Below are 14,897 nucleotides of genomic sequence, written 5' to 3'. Positions count from 1 at the left end.
CCAAGTGACGAAATTATGCTGTCTTGAAAACAGGAAGCTAGGAGAACGTATGAAGCAGACTAGCACTGGGAAACGAAGGCTACTAGCATTAAACATAAACCTGAATGTGGGGAAGAAATTTCTGCCAAAATAAGTTTGGGGCACAGTATTCTATGGAAGTGAATCATGGACTGTGGCAAAACCGGAAAAGTTGAGAATAGAACCGTTTGATATGTGGTGATATAGAAGGGTGGTGAAATTAGGCTGCTGAGCGAAGAAAGAAGGAGGCTTTCCGTGAAGTAGCGAGGAAAACGAGACAGATGGTGAAAGTAAATAAACTGCTTATTGTTTAAAAAGTAATCGCCATAGCTATTAATACATTTATCCCAATGTGAAACATGACGGTCAATGATTTAATGAAAAATGTTTGTGGTTGTATCACGGAACATGATTGCACCCAGGCGTGCGCGTCTTCGTCCGTAGCAAATCGACGACCACGAATGTCTATCTTCAGGGTTCCAAAAAATGTGCAAATAACATTTGGAGAGATCATGACTGTACAGAGCATGTGCAAGGGCTTCCCAGGACACTTATGCACCGTAGTCGAAACGAATTTGGCAACATGTGGGCGGGCGACTATTTTTGAAATAATAAACAATTTATTTGCTTTTTTCCATCTGTCTCGTTTTCATTTCCCTGCCCCATACAGTACGTGGGACACGGATAAAATAGTAGGAAATATGTTAAGACGTCAAGGAATTACGTCCATGCTACTCGGGCGAACAGTAGAGGACAAACATCATGCGGTAACATGGAGGTTACAATACATACAACAAATTACTGAAAAAGTTTGATGAGGTACTACAGTGAAAGTTTTAGTCGATGTAGACACATAGACCGAGCAGACTGTTTAAGCGCAATAAGCAGGAGATCCGTGTTCGTACTCTTGTATGCCGCAAATTTTGCATTTGTCACTTGTGTTTGTTCTTCGAAAGTCTGCAGTCTGGTTATGTACACCATCTGATCACATGACACCCCTGCTATGTCCCGATGTGCGATTAGCATTACTGAGAAAACTACTGTAGCCACAGGCTGATTAATTTATTTATACATCTTAGGATCCCATCACACGTAACACATGTTATGCAGCCTGTTCCCATTTCAGTTACAGTCATCTCTTTCTTAGTCGTTCTTACTGCAAACTTGTTCCTCTAATAGTTACCTTCTATCATATTTTGCCTCTGTGACTTTCCATTGGATTGGAAATCGGGTAACTCCCCCTATGCCCTCCCCTTCCGTCTATTTCAGAAACGAAGAACTAAGACCAACTTTTCATTAGTGGTTTGTCAATTTAATTTACGCCATTGATCGTTTTACTGATAATCAACATTCACTGCTATCAACTAGTGTTAAGCTCAATTGGATGACAGTGTGTTAATGTATTACCTGTTTGGTGCCAATGCCGCAGGTAGGTGGGCTGATCTTGCTGTAGGCTACTACGAGGCTGGTACCAGATGGTTGGCGGCCTTGGAAACCAGGCAGTGTTCCCTGGCTGCCTGGTACATAGGTACCTGTAGGATAACCAGTCACGCCACCTGGCTGGTACGATGATGGGGTCGATCCAGGGTACACAGTGCCACCTGGCGTAGAGCCTGATGGGAATACCCCGGGTCTCGAACCTGAGGGGAACCTGGTGCCACCTGCAGGCTGAAAGGGTGCTGGAGTTGTACTGTAGCCAGGTTGAGATGATGGCTGGTAAGGCGACAGCGTAGTGCCACTTGAATATCCAGGTGTGCCAGATGGCTGGAATGGTGATGGTGTAGATGATGGTTGGTACACTCCTGGAGTGGAGTAGCCTGGCTGATACACACCAGGGGTCGAGCTACCAGGGTAGACAGCAGTACCAGAAGGCTGGTACACACCTGGAGTGGAGGAAGCCCCTGGCTGGTAAGTAACGGTATAGCCAGGTCTGTAGGAACCTGGGGAGGGTGTTGTGGAGAAACCTGGCTGTCCAAATGGAGAATGCGTCGTTGTGACTGGAAATCCAACGGCAGTGGTACCTCCAGGGACAATTACGTTGGGGCCTGGAGTCTTTAGTGGCTTGCCAGGAGATGGAGACGATGGTCCGTACCCATATTCTGGCTTCTTGGTACTGCCAGTGAACACACCACCAGGAAGGAAGGGGTTGCCCGAACTAGGCTGGAACCGACAACACACGCCAGACGATCCATCGAGGCCGACTCTGCAGTTCTGAAATAAACAAAGAGCGTACATCACAGCAAAGTGAACATGGAGTGCCATTTGTGTGCCAACTACTTTACAACTTGCATAGCACACAAAAAATATCTTATCTTTATGGACATTATTTACATTCATTCATCTCAGAAAAGCAAGAAATCTGAACTACTTCGGAACATAACAACTGTTGACTTACTGTGCTTGATATGCAATTTATTCCCAAGATATCTGATTAAGGTTTCAGGTTTCCCTCGTAGGAAACGTTTTGATCTTGAATCTTATCTAACCATGACTTACTCCAGTAGATATTTTTCCATACCTTCCACTCCCTGCCAAATGTACCTTCTCTCTTTGTGATTTCTGAAGAGTATATTTGACGCAATAATCAAAAACCAATGGAAGAACTGTAGAAGCCTTTCCCCTCTCAGTCTGTAATGTCAAACGACTATGACTTTTCTTGTAGTCTAACATGGTGTTCCAATCTCGCTGACTGTAATCACTTGTCAGCTATATACAAAATATTCTCTTCGTTTGGTCACTATCATCGAAAGACATCAGTGCGAAATCTCATTTAGAGTTTTTCGTGTGCTGTGGTTAGCCACACGATCTATGTTGCTCTTGCACGTTTTCTAATGTCACCTATCCACCTTCCTTTAGGTCGACACTCAGGTCTTTTCTTACCTATTGGAATCAGACAACTTTTCCTTGTTGTTTCTGATTTTTTTTATTTGTTGTGACATCGCTTCTTAATTTCTGGGCTCGAGTGCGTCTTATTGGATTATAATATTTCTCATTATTCATCTTTCAAGTAATTTTAGTTCACTTTGAAACTTCCCCTTAGAAAAATTTATCAATTACTGTGCTGATAAACGCCTTACGTTATTTGATTTTCAAGCAGCTGAGCAGAACTGAACGTACTCAGACATTTCGCTCTTTACGTATTCTGATCAACACTAAACTGACACACAATATTTTAAGCGCAACGCAATCTGACTTCCAATAATCCCTACAAAAGAACGGCCCCGACTAACATTAACCTATACCTTTCACAAATCACTTACCTCACAAAAATATTCGTTACTCGAACTACTGCAATACAGCGAGCGCCACTACTGCCAGCTAAATAAAAGATTGAAACTACTGAAGGCACTAACTACTGATATGCATACTTAGCAAATGAAAGATTTTGATAGAGACCAAACAATGTATTTACCTTAATAGTGTTCAAAAGGCATTATATATATATATATATATATATATATATATATATATATATATATATATATATATATATCAGTTCATGACATCCAGTCTTGCAAATTTTCTGTCTCTGATGGACACACGTCCAGATCATCTGCTCTCAAAACTCCGCCATCTCTCTCCCCACATCCAACACTGTTGGCGGCTTACCTCCAACTGCGCAACGCTACGCAGTGTTCACATCCGACAGCCCAACACTACAATAGTAAATATTCCAACAATGCAAACCAGCCACAGACTGCACACAGCACAGTCAGTGATTTTCATACAGAGCGCTACGTGGCGTTACCAACATAAAAACCTAAGCAGCCTACTTACAACCTGATCTGTAATTCATTTGTAAGCAGTCGATTATTTTGAGGCATTCTGTTTCTACTGTTGTATTGCAATATTCTGTTCCTTAATTTCTTGAAATACACTTGTTATTGTAAATATTTCTCGTTTTTTCATCCCCTCTTTCCATCTTCTGTATCATTTCATCTATGACTTGTTTATTAACCTGTTATCTTGGATTATCTCTCCTAGATACTTGAACTGTTTAATCTTGCGAGGTTTTACCTGTGTCTGTTACTAGAAAATTTGGTGCATTATTTTATGTTTTATCAGTACCGGCTGAGCTATCCAGGAGAGCTTCCGTAATTGTCTGGAAAGTAGGAGATGGGTACAGGCGGAAATGAAACTGTGGGATGCGATTGTGAGGGATAGCTCAAGTCGGTAAGAATACTGGCATTGTTGCAACTAGTTAGTAAGTTGCATCGTGTTTTGGCTACGTACCTTGACGGGCTGCACTCGTGCGGATGCCCCACACTGGTAACTGGGCTGGCAGGTGGCCCCGAGCGGCGCGCACTCGTCCGGCTGGGGAGTCTTCATCATCATACCGCCAGGCCAGGGGTCCTTATAGTTGGGGTCGCGGCAGCACTTGCCGATGATGCCCGTGTCTGGATCCTGGCAATCCTGCGTGGAGTGCAAACACAGTGCCATCAGGATAGATGAAAAGCAAGCTGATGAGGCAAAATACTCGTCATTCCTTCACAACAGCACATAGGACAATTTGGAACGCGTCAAATAGTGTAGAACAGGTACGACTCGATCATACGACCTTCCACCACTGGCGCAAGTCGTGGCAGTAAAGTGGAGTGTACTGGCCAATCGATTGTATCGATTCAGCGAAGTAAGGTGGGTTGACTAGAGATGTGACAGAATGGCAGAAAGGAGCTGTACTGTTTGGACGTGTCCATGACGATGCCGTGATTGAAGCTGCCCGGTTTGTTGCCCTGTCAAAGTAGAGATTCCAACACGTTCAAAAGAATTCAGTACTAGTCGCAGCAATGTAATACGACGTGATCATAAAGGAATTCTTGTTGTCAGTAAATACAGTATCATAACCTCCAGTTTCTGAACGATCATTACGAGCAGAAGTATATGCTATGGAAATATGGACTCAAGCAAATGGCAGCAGCAGCACACGCAGCTGCTCGTTTTAAGTGACTAAACAACACATGTCAGTAGCTGACCGGAGCTGAGTAGTGTTGTCCGTCTAGACGTCAGATAGCCTCTTTCCAAATGCATCGACTACCAAATGAGGTGTTTAACTCGCGGTGTATGGAACTTTTGAGCTAGCTTTATCATTTTTGTGCCCACTCTTTCACGTAACCGTGAAAAATCAACTAGAGTGTTTGTTTCACATTCTCTGTGACCAGTGTTGCCCTTTCGTCTACATCTCCATGATGAATGGACTGTTGAAAATCCTGTCTTCCTATATGAAAATAGCCGTGTTTACAGTGCCTTACGCATATGTTGCTGGTTCTACAGGGTATTACAAAAAGGTACTGCCAAACTTTCTGGAAACATACCTCACACACAAAGAAAGAAAATATGTTGTATGGACATGTGTCCGGAAACGCTTACTTTCCATGTTAGAGCTCATTTTATTACTTCTCTTCAAATCACATTAATCATGGAATGGAAACACAGCAACAGAAAGTACCAGCGTGACTTCAAACACTTTGTTACAGGAAATGTACAAAATGTCCTCCGTTAGCGAGGATACATGCATCCACCCCCCCGTCGCCTGGAATCCCTGATGCGATGATACAGCCCTGGAGAATGGCGTATTGTACCACAGCCGTCCACAATACGAGCACGAAGAGTCTCTACATTTGGTACCGGGGTTGCGTAGACAAGAGCTTTCAAATGCCCCCATAAATGAAAGTCAAGAGGGTTGAGGTCAGGAGAGCGTGGAGGCCATGGAATTGGTCCGCCTCTACCAATCCAAAGGTCACCGAATCGGTTGTTGAGAAGCGTACGAACACTTCGACTGATATGTGCAGGAGCTCCATCGTGCATGAACCACATGTTGTGTCGTACTTGTAAAGGCACATGTTCTAGCAGCACAGGTAGAGTATCCCGTATGAAATCATGGCGGTGAATCGATGAAGTACAGTACATACTGACGAAACTAAAATTAGCTCTAACATGGAAATTATGCGTTTCCGGACACATGTCCACATAACATCTTTTCTTTATTTATGTGTGAGGAATGGTTCCTGTAAGTTTGGTCGTACCTTTTTGTAACACCCTGTATAAGTACTCAGACATTTTCGCACATCTACTGACGGAGTAAATCATCCGACCCCATACAAGGTATCAGGGAGTAACTGGAGCAGCGGACGAAACGTTCCATTCAACATCGCCACAATTTGTTAGCTCTATGGGATGTAATTACCAATGAGGGGCAACCTGAAGAAACTTGTGGATGCTCTTCCGTGCCGAATGAGACCATCCTCAAGGGTAGATGTGGTGTTACAAAGCGTTAGCGTGCTGTCTCTTTGGGAGGACTAATTTTTGGTCCAGTGTACCAATTACTTTCTTCTGTAATCTACATATTAATAATCTATATGATCTAATCTAAATATTAATAAAATCAACTTGCCAGTAAAAACAGAAAATTCGGCCTTCTATCGAGACAGGATAGAAAAGAAACAGGTTGAAATCATACTTGTGCTCTATGAATATTCCTGTTTCTTTGCACGTCAAACGTGGGTGAAGAACTGTGGAGGGTAGGGGAAGGAGAGTATGACGATGATGCTGAAGTAGAGACAAAAGATGGAAGCAAGGTGTTACCGTAAGTTCAAAAATGGCTCTGAGCTCTATGGGGCTTAACTACTGAAGTCATCAGTCCCCTAGAACTTAGAACTACCTAAACATAACTAATCTAAGGACATCACACACATCCGTGCCCGAGGCAGGATTCTAACCTGCGACTGTAGCGGAGGCGCGGTTCCAGACTGTAGCGCGTGGAACCGCTAGGCCACTCCGGCCGGCTTACCGTAAGTGGTACACGATTCTCCTCCTGGTCGCGAGTGAGTACGACTGGTGTGTTGGACATGACGCCTTCAGCAGTGCAGTAGCTGATGGAGACGCACTTGAGGGCGGCAGCGCAGCCTGGGTGCGGCGTGGTGTTCAGTGGACCAGTATACGGCTTCTGGGCACCTGCGGGCGTCACTGTGTCGTAGATGGACCCACCGATGGGCACTCCATAGTAGCCAGACCTACAAAAATTTTATCTGTCATTACGTGTCACGCAGCTAGTTCAGTATTACTGAGGTGACTTAACTGAATTCAGTAAGAATGAAAGTTTTGCTTCTTATTGCAATAATGATACTCTTCGCAAAACTCAGTTCCGTATTTAGTACTGATTCAAGCCCTTTATAAATGTTTTAAAAATAGCTTATTCCTTGTTACATCATCTTGTGTCAAAACATAAATCACTTACCCGGTAGTGGGACGGTTTATGGTCCCTGTTGGTCTGACGGGGACGAGAACCTGTCCAGGTTGCTGTGGCTGCTGACCATACACATAGGTGGGCTGTGACGGCTGGGCAGTGGGGCCAGTGATGAATCCAAACTGGCCTGGCTGGCCAGGGATGTAGCCAGGCTGGCCAGGAGCTACTCCAACAGGTTGTCCAGGACGCCCAGTGGGGATTCCTCCAGGGGTCACACTGCCTGGTTTACCAGGGGTGTAGCCTGGCTGACCAGGTTTCCCAGGCTGTCCAGGTTGTCCAGGCTGTCCAGGAAGCCCAGGCTGGCCAGGTGTTCCAGGTTGTCCAGGCTTTCCAGGCTGTCCTGGGTAGTATCCAGAGTGGCCAGGTTGGCCAGGCTGTCCAGGTTGCCCAGGTTGCCCTGGTGTCCCAGGTAATCCAGGTTGTCCAGGCAGACCTGGCTGGCCAGGGGTCCCAGGTTGCCCAGGCTTTCCAGGCTGCCCTGGATAGTATCCAGAGTGGCCAGTTTGGCCTGGCTGTCCAGGTTGCCCAGGTTGTCCAGGATATCCTGGCTGTCCAGGTTGTGCAGGGTATCCTGGCTGTCCAGGTTGTCCGGGCTGTCCAGGGTATCCTGGTTTTCCAGGTTGCCCAGGCTGTCCAGGTTGACCAGGGTATCCTGGCTGTCCAGGTTGTCCAGGCTGTCCAGGGTATCCTGGTTTTCCAGGTTGCCCAGGCTGTCCAGGTTGACCAGGGTATCCTGGCTGTCCAGGTTGTGCAGGGTATCCTGGTTGTCCAGGTTGTCCAGGCTGTCCAGGTTGACCAGGGTATCCTGGTTGTCCAGGTTGTCCAGGGTATCCTGGTTTTCCAGGTTGTCCAGGTTGCCCAGGTTGTCCAGGTTGCCCAGGGTATCCTGGTTGTCCAGGTTGTGCAGGGTATCCTGGCTGCCCAGGCTGTCCAGGTTGTCCAGGGTACCCTGGTTTTCCAGGTTGTCCAGGGTATCCTGGCTGTCCAGGTTGTGCAGGGTATCCTGGCTGCCCAGGTTGTCCAGGCTGTCCAGGGTATCCTGGCTGTCCAGGTTGTGCAGGGTATCCTGGTTGTCCAGGTTGTCCAGGCTGTCCAGGGTATCCTGGTTTACCAGGTTGTCCAGGCTGTCCAGGGTATCCTGGCTGCCCAGGCTGTGCAGGGTATCCTGGTTTTCCAGGTTGCCCAGGTTGTCCAGGGTATCCTGGCTGTCCAGGTTGTGCAGGGTATCCTGGTTGTCCAGGTTGTCCAGGCTGTCCAGGTTGACCAGGGTATCCTGGTTGTCCAGCTTGTCCAGGGTATCCTGGTTTTCCAGGTTGTCCAGGTTGTCCAGGTTGACCAGGTTGTCCAGGTTGCCCAGGGTATCCTGGTTGTCCAGGTTGTGCAGGGTATCCTGGCTGCCCAGGCTGTCCAGGTTGTCCAGGGTACCCTGGTTTTCCAGGTTGTCCAGGTTGTCCAGGGTATCCTGGCTGTCCAGGTTGTGCAGGGTATCCTGGCTGCCCAGGTTGTCCAGGCTGTCCAGGGTATCCTGGCTGTCCAGGTTGTGCTGGGTATCCAGGCTGGCCAGGTTGTCCTGGTTGTCCATGCGTCCCAGGCTGACCAGGCTGTCCTGGCTGACCAGGGTATCCAGGTTGCCCAGGCTGACCTGGTAGCCCAGGTTTTCCTGGTTGTCCAGGCTGTCCTGGCTGCCCAGGCTGGTAACCAATGTGTCCAGGAAGACCAGGCTGCCCAGGTTGTCCAGGAGTTCCAGGGGTGCCAGGTTTACCAGGTTGACCTGGATGTCCAGTGCCTGGGCTTATTGGTCCGTACTGGCCAGGCGCAATGTGTACCAGACCATGTTCTGGGACGGCTGTGGAACCTGAAGGGAAAGGAGAAGGTGTAATGTGGACGAGGCCGCCGGGAGTGGATGGCGGTATGTGAACAAGGCCCGGTGTTGTCGCCGTAACTCCAGGTCGCGGCGTTGTTACAACGAAGGTGCCACCAGTGCCTGCGCCTGATACTTCCGTCTGGAGCTGGCAGCAGACTTCTGTTGCGGCGTTACAGTCACGGATCTGCAACAACAGAATATTTGTGCAGGACACGTACGGAATTATTAAGGGATAGGCAGTGTTATATTTGGTTGGTTGGTTGGTTTGGTTTGGGGACGGAGACCGGACAGCGAGGTCATCGGTCTCATCGGATTAGGGAAGGGCGGGGAAGGAAGTCGGCCGTGCCCTTTCAAAGGAACCATCCCGGCATTTGCCTGGAGCGATATAGGGAAATCACGGAAAACCGAAATCAGGATGGCCGGACGCGGGATTGAACCGTCGTCCTTCCGAATGCGAGTCCAGTGTTTAACCACTGTTATATTTAGGTTTAATATCAAGGCAAGGAACGGAAATAAGAGTCCAGAAGAATTAACTGTGAATTTAGATTTTCAAACATTTTGTGTTGCATTGTAATCAGTACTGGTTGTATTTCTCAAAGACACAACGAATTACTATTGGTTTATTATCTAGTAGACGCGGGAGAGTGGAAAACATAACTTTACATATTTATACCTGTAACATAGGAACAGTATATTTCCAGATATAATTTCCTATTACATAGGATGTTTCAACAAGTTTCATCTGGTTTCAGGCAAGACTATATTTTTACATGAATGAAGACGCAAACTTGGGATGGATATTAACTTACAAAAAGGAGAACAACGTCGTTATTTTGGTAAGAACCATCCTATTTTACAAGGGTATATGTTTAACATGCATGTACTACAATCTCAACACGCCTTTTCCAATTACGTTTACGATCAGTGTTTTCAGTTACCTTTTACCAGTGTTCATTGCTACAGAGACCTCGACCGGCAATCATTAGAAACGGCAACTTCAATCTGCGCTAAGTATTACTGTTAGTATCTATGTGTGCCAGTGTAACTCATAGAGCGCAAATTACGCAGTTATATTCTTGCAGTAGTTGAGAATAAGAGCTCTTAGCGACTTCCAACAGGTTTTACACATGATTTCAAATCTTGACGAAACTTCTACTCGCCGACAGCCTCCCCTCCTCACCCCCATCCCCGTCCTCCAAACAACAAAATAATGAAACGAAAAAAAATTATAGCTTACTATTTTCGCTGTTTATGCAGTAGGACTGCAGCATCAGGCATCACTTCTTTAGTACAGACTCTATTCGCAACAGATTTTGCAGATAGTATCCGCACATACCACTAAACGTAGCTGCAAAATTATATCACTGTGCGATGTACAGTTCGGCAGCTATGAAGTTTTATACAACGGAGTTCGATTCTTTAAAGACCCCTGGGTCGAGGTTTACTGGTTGTACTAGATGTCAGCCGCTGCCAGAGAAGGCAGATGGACGGAGAAAGTGTTACTTTACGGTACAGAGCGATGCGAGTTGACGATTTTAAACATAGACAAGGTTTAGAGATCGCAGTATGAGTCTACTGTTCGGGTTGCATACTTCACAAATCTAGGCGGCGCTGTTACATCAGTGCTTCCTTCGTTCCCGCTGTAGTTCCACGAGTCTGACGAGGATGAGAACTGTGGCGCTGCGATCGCTTCAGACTCGTCAACTCGTTGCGTCTTACTGAAGCATGCAGGAGTGTAAGGCTAGTCGCGAATTATAGGTAGTGCGAAAGATGAGTACAAGATCTTGCTGCTGCAAAGTAGCACAGACAAGGTGAAATGACCGATTGTCCAGATCGGACGACCTGTAAAGTAGCTGTGTTTAGGAAGACTATGGAGGGTATAAGACGGAAAGTAATTGATGCGAAGTACTCGACTGCAAATGTGTCCCATTAGAGGAGGGATTCCTCGAATAAGTTTCACGCTGTAGTGCACGCTTCAGACGAAAACCATACAAATTTCGTCCAATGGCAACAAAATGGTTGTATTCTCGATTGCTCCCCGTCGAGATTGAGAAAACGTATGTGCTGCGTTAAGGGAAAACTGGGCACAGAGCAACGTCACTGTTGTATTTCTACCACAAAAAGCGCGTTATTTCTGTATTCATTTGGTCGTGGCAACTGGTGTTTACGGGCTAATCACCACTGAGAGATTGCACTTTGTCCTCATGACATGTTTTCTGGCACTGTCGTCTTAGACTCGGTAACGCCTCGAAAGAGCGCATATGTCAACGTAGTTGTTCGACTTCTCTGTATAGGTATTAAATATTAAAATATATTTTACAGTAGTACTCGAAACAGTTTTACCTACATAAATTTATGTACAAACAGATCAACATTGACTGCTAACCAATGAGTCGTTGTTTTGACATACAACTTGCTTCTGTCATTTAGACAGGTCGGACATTTTGTAACATTTCAACCTGCACTTGAGGATGGCTGCAAAGCCGAAATAATGATGGTATAAAATAAGTGAATAGTAATTTCCAGTTTAATGGCGGAATTTTTTTCAGAACGGTTGCGTATGTAGCGGAAATGTCGCGAGTCCGCTACTATACTTGCGAACCAGTGTACTCGCTCTCTTTTCTGAGTGAGTGAAGTCCATCTGCGCCCGTAACTCAGGTTATGAGTGGACAGCGACAGAGACTCACGAGTCCATGGGCACGCAGAGACAGCGAGTCCGATACAGCGTCACAGGACTTGCTAACGAGTTTGAACCGAGTATACGTAGCTCATTGCTCACCTCTAAAGAGAACAATTCATCCAAATGACTTCAATTTATGAATGCTATTTTGCATATTGTCCACCCCCATAATTGACTGGTCAGCGTGACTGTCTGCACTGCGGGGACCTGGGTTCGATTTCCGGTGCTACCAGTGTTTTTCCTGGTGGGATTCAGTCTCTCGAGGTCAACGGAAGAGCTACTCGACCGATTAGTAGCGGTTCTGAGGTCAAGAAACTTCTCAACGACTGGGATAGTGGTGTGTTGACTTGAGACCCCTCCGAAGGCGCCATTGGCGAGGACGACACAGCGAGCGTTCGGGCCCGACGCGCAACTACATCTTACCTTTACCTTCCTTGCTGAAGTACTTCTGACTGATGATCTAAAAAGAGCCAGCCAGATAATGAGAAGATGTTAGTGAATACGCCTAATTGTGTGTGAACATTCTTTAATTGTTTGCTGTACCATAAATAAATATCACTGCATACGAGGTGCGACAATAAAGTAATGAGACTGATTTTTTTTTTCAAGATGTGGCAACCCTGCAGGCTTGCGTATGCACAATATCTTTGACCTTGGTCTATAACCTGCTTCTAATCCAAGCGGCACATCGATGCAACTGCTCAGCTGTGAGTTGTGCTGTAATAAGTTAACACGTGTTTCTGTCTCTCGTCACGAAAATGGAACCGCATAATATTGCGCAACGGTATGCCATTTCTTTTTGTGTGAAATTGGGTGAAAACGCGACGACAACTTACGGTAAGCTTCAGAAGGCTTTTGGATAGGAGGTTATGTCAGGAGCTCAAGTTTTTCGTTGGCATAAACTGTTTAGCGAAGGCAGAACGAATGTTGAAGATGAAGACCGCAGTGGACGACCATCAACCTCACGGACGAATGCCAACTTGTCCAGGGTGCGTGAACTCGTACAGTCTGATCGAAGATTATCCGTGAAAATGATTGCAGATGAACATCAATCGAGAAACAGTTCGTCTAGTAATAATTGGATTCTGCATCACGGTAATGTTCCATCCCATACTGCTCTGTCAGTACATAAATTTTTAACCTCAAAACAAATTTCAGTACTACCACAGCCACCTTATTTACCACATATCGCTCCGTGCGAGTTTTTTCTTTTTCCAAAAGTCAAAACGGCGGTCAAGGGACCGCATTTTCAACTAACACAAGATGTCCAAAAATCTGTGACGAGGGTCTTGGACGATATTACAGAATATGAGTTCCAGAAATGTTACCATCAATGGCAGAAGCGCTGGAAAAAGTGTGTGCAATCAGAAGAGAACTACTTTGAAGGAGACAGGTCTAAACTTGACTAAAACGGTAAGCAACATTTTTTTTTTTTTCACATCAGTCTCACTACTTTATTGTCGCACCTCGTAGATGGTCACTACCTCGGGTGCACAATGTAAAAAGCTAAAATTGGAAACGAAGTCTCGTGTTCGGTGCGTTGAAGGTTACGGCCGCATTGTGGTGGCGGCGCCTCGGAAGGCCAGGCCGGACGCACGTGACGTCACGGAGGTGCCTGCGAGTCATCCGACCGCGAGGCCCTCAGGCGGAAGCGGCCGGCACACGTCGCTGTGGCAAGAAAACCGCCGTCCCGTGCGGTCAGCTGAGGGGCGCGGCGTTGTCGCGAAACTGCGGCGGGAGAAGAAACGTGTCCCGCAGAAAAAGCTGCACCTTCTGTCCGCTGCAGGCTTCAGATATAGTACTGCCGGGTCGTCGACCACGTGCAGGCAGCAGCACAATACTCAAGCCGCAAGAAAGTCCCTGGTGAAAGCTAGCGAGGCTCTGCAAAAACCACGAGCGAATGGGCGGAAGCAGACCCGACTTCAGTAGGGTAAAGAGCCTTCTTTCAGCACTCTGCAGAGCGAGATGTCGAAATGGTCACTAGACTCATGTTGCAGAAGGACTGAGTTGAAATACCCCTTCAGGTATCCTAATTTAAATTTCCATAACCGCTAAATTACATCAGCTGAATACTGAAATCAAATCACTCCACCAATAATGTCATAGCAATTTCTACCTTAACGCAAGTCCAAAATGCACCATGTATAGGGTATCCCAACCCTATACAGTGGAAATTTTTTGCACGCTAGAGGATCCTGAAATGAGTAGTTCGAGTACTTCCTTCTGTTAGTTACCACACCCGTATAAAATGTACGAAAGGACATCATTCCGCCCAACGCAGTGAGTGCTATTTGTATTTGATATTGGCCAGTTTCGGCTCCTGTGTATTGTCAGCGAGCAAGTCTAATGCATGCTTGCCTGCCACATAGCTGTCCAGCGACCGCCGTCCGACAGGAAAAAACTGACTACCAGCAGTCACGAGTAGACTACACAGAGTGTAGACGGCAACTGTTAACAGAACAGCACAGTGGTGTCGAAGAACTCGACACGAACAATGTGGTCTACCACGCCAGGAGACAACCTAAAATTGTCCTTCAAAATCTACCTGACCTACAGCTCATGCGGGCCGACACATATTTTTAGTTTCCTCACGCCCTCTAACGCCACCATCTTAGCTGTACCCTTACAAATTGTATAACTGACGTTTGTGAATATTTTATCTCACGATTTTGTAAATTTTAACAGCGTAAAACTAGCGCTTAAATCTTTTTTTTTTCTTACTACGTCTGTAAGGGTTAAGTTTAGATCGAATTCTAAACGTAATTCGTCTTTGCATAACGTGTTCAAAAGTCATTTTTCTTTCACTAACGTTCACAGGAAAGGTCAATTTACTAACGTTAACGAAAAGTGATGATGTAGTGAGAATATTCAACAGCTCACGTGGCACCCATGCGCTGTAACTTAGGTTGCTTTTGTAGTCCAGTTTTAGGTTGTTTCCCGGCTTAGTAGACCACAAGTGTCCTGGATCAAATTGTTCGTCTCGACTTCCCCTCCGCCACTCTGATGCACTGTGAACAGTTATCATTAAATCCTCTACAGACCTCCGAAGGTAATTTAACTATTTTAGTCGGTCTGTGTAGCGTACTCAGGCA

General features: G+C 46.1%; 1 protein-coding gene across 1 annotated transcript in view; it reads right to left on the bottom strand.

Moving 5' to 3' along the window:
* The window catches only part of LOC124711804 (collagen alpha-1(III) chain-like), a 62,764-nt gene that overhangs the window by 16,229 nt on the left and 31,638 nt on the right, over window positions 1-14,897 (bottom strand). The window contains exons 5-8 of the mRNA XM_047242026.1: window positions 7,253-9,309; window positions 6,806-7,028; window positions 4,252-4,431; window positions 1,426-2,229 (exon numbers count right to left, since the gene is read on the bottom strand). Of these exons, the coding sequence (XP_047097982.1) occupies window positions 1,426-2,229; window positions 4,252-4,431; window positions 6,806-7,028; window positions 7,253-9,309 (3,264 nt within the window). The remainder of the gene's footprint in view (window positions 1-1,425; window positions 2,230-4,251; window positions 4,432-6,805; window positions 7,029-7,252; window positions 9,310-14,897) is intronic.

The sequence above is a fragment of the Schistocerca piceifrons genome, chromosome 8, assembly GCF_021461385.2.
Source record: "Schistocerca piceifrons isolate TAMUIC-IGC-003096 chromosome 8, iqSchPice1.1, whole genome shotgun sequence".
Lineage (NCBI taxonomy): Eukaryota > Metazoa > Arthropoda > Insecta > Orthoptera > Acrididae > Schistocerca > Schistocerca piceifrons.
The sequence above is the reverse complement of the archived record's forward strand: the minus strand, read 5'-3'. Positions and strand labels throughout refer to the sequence as shown.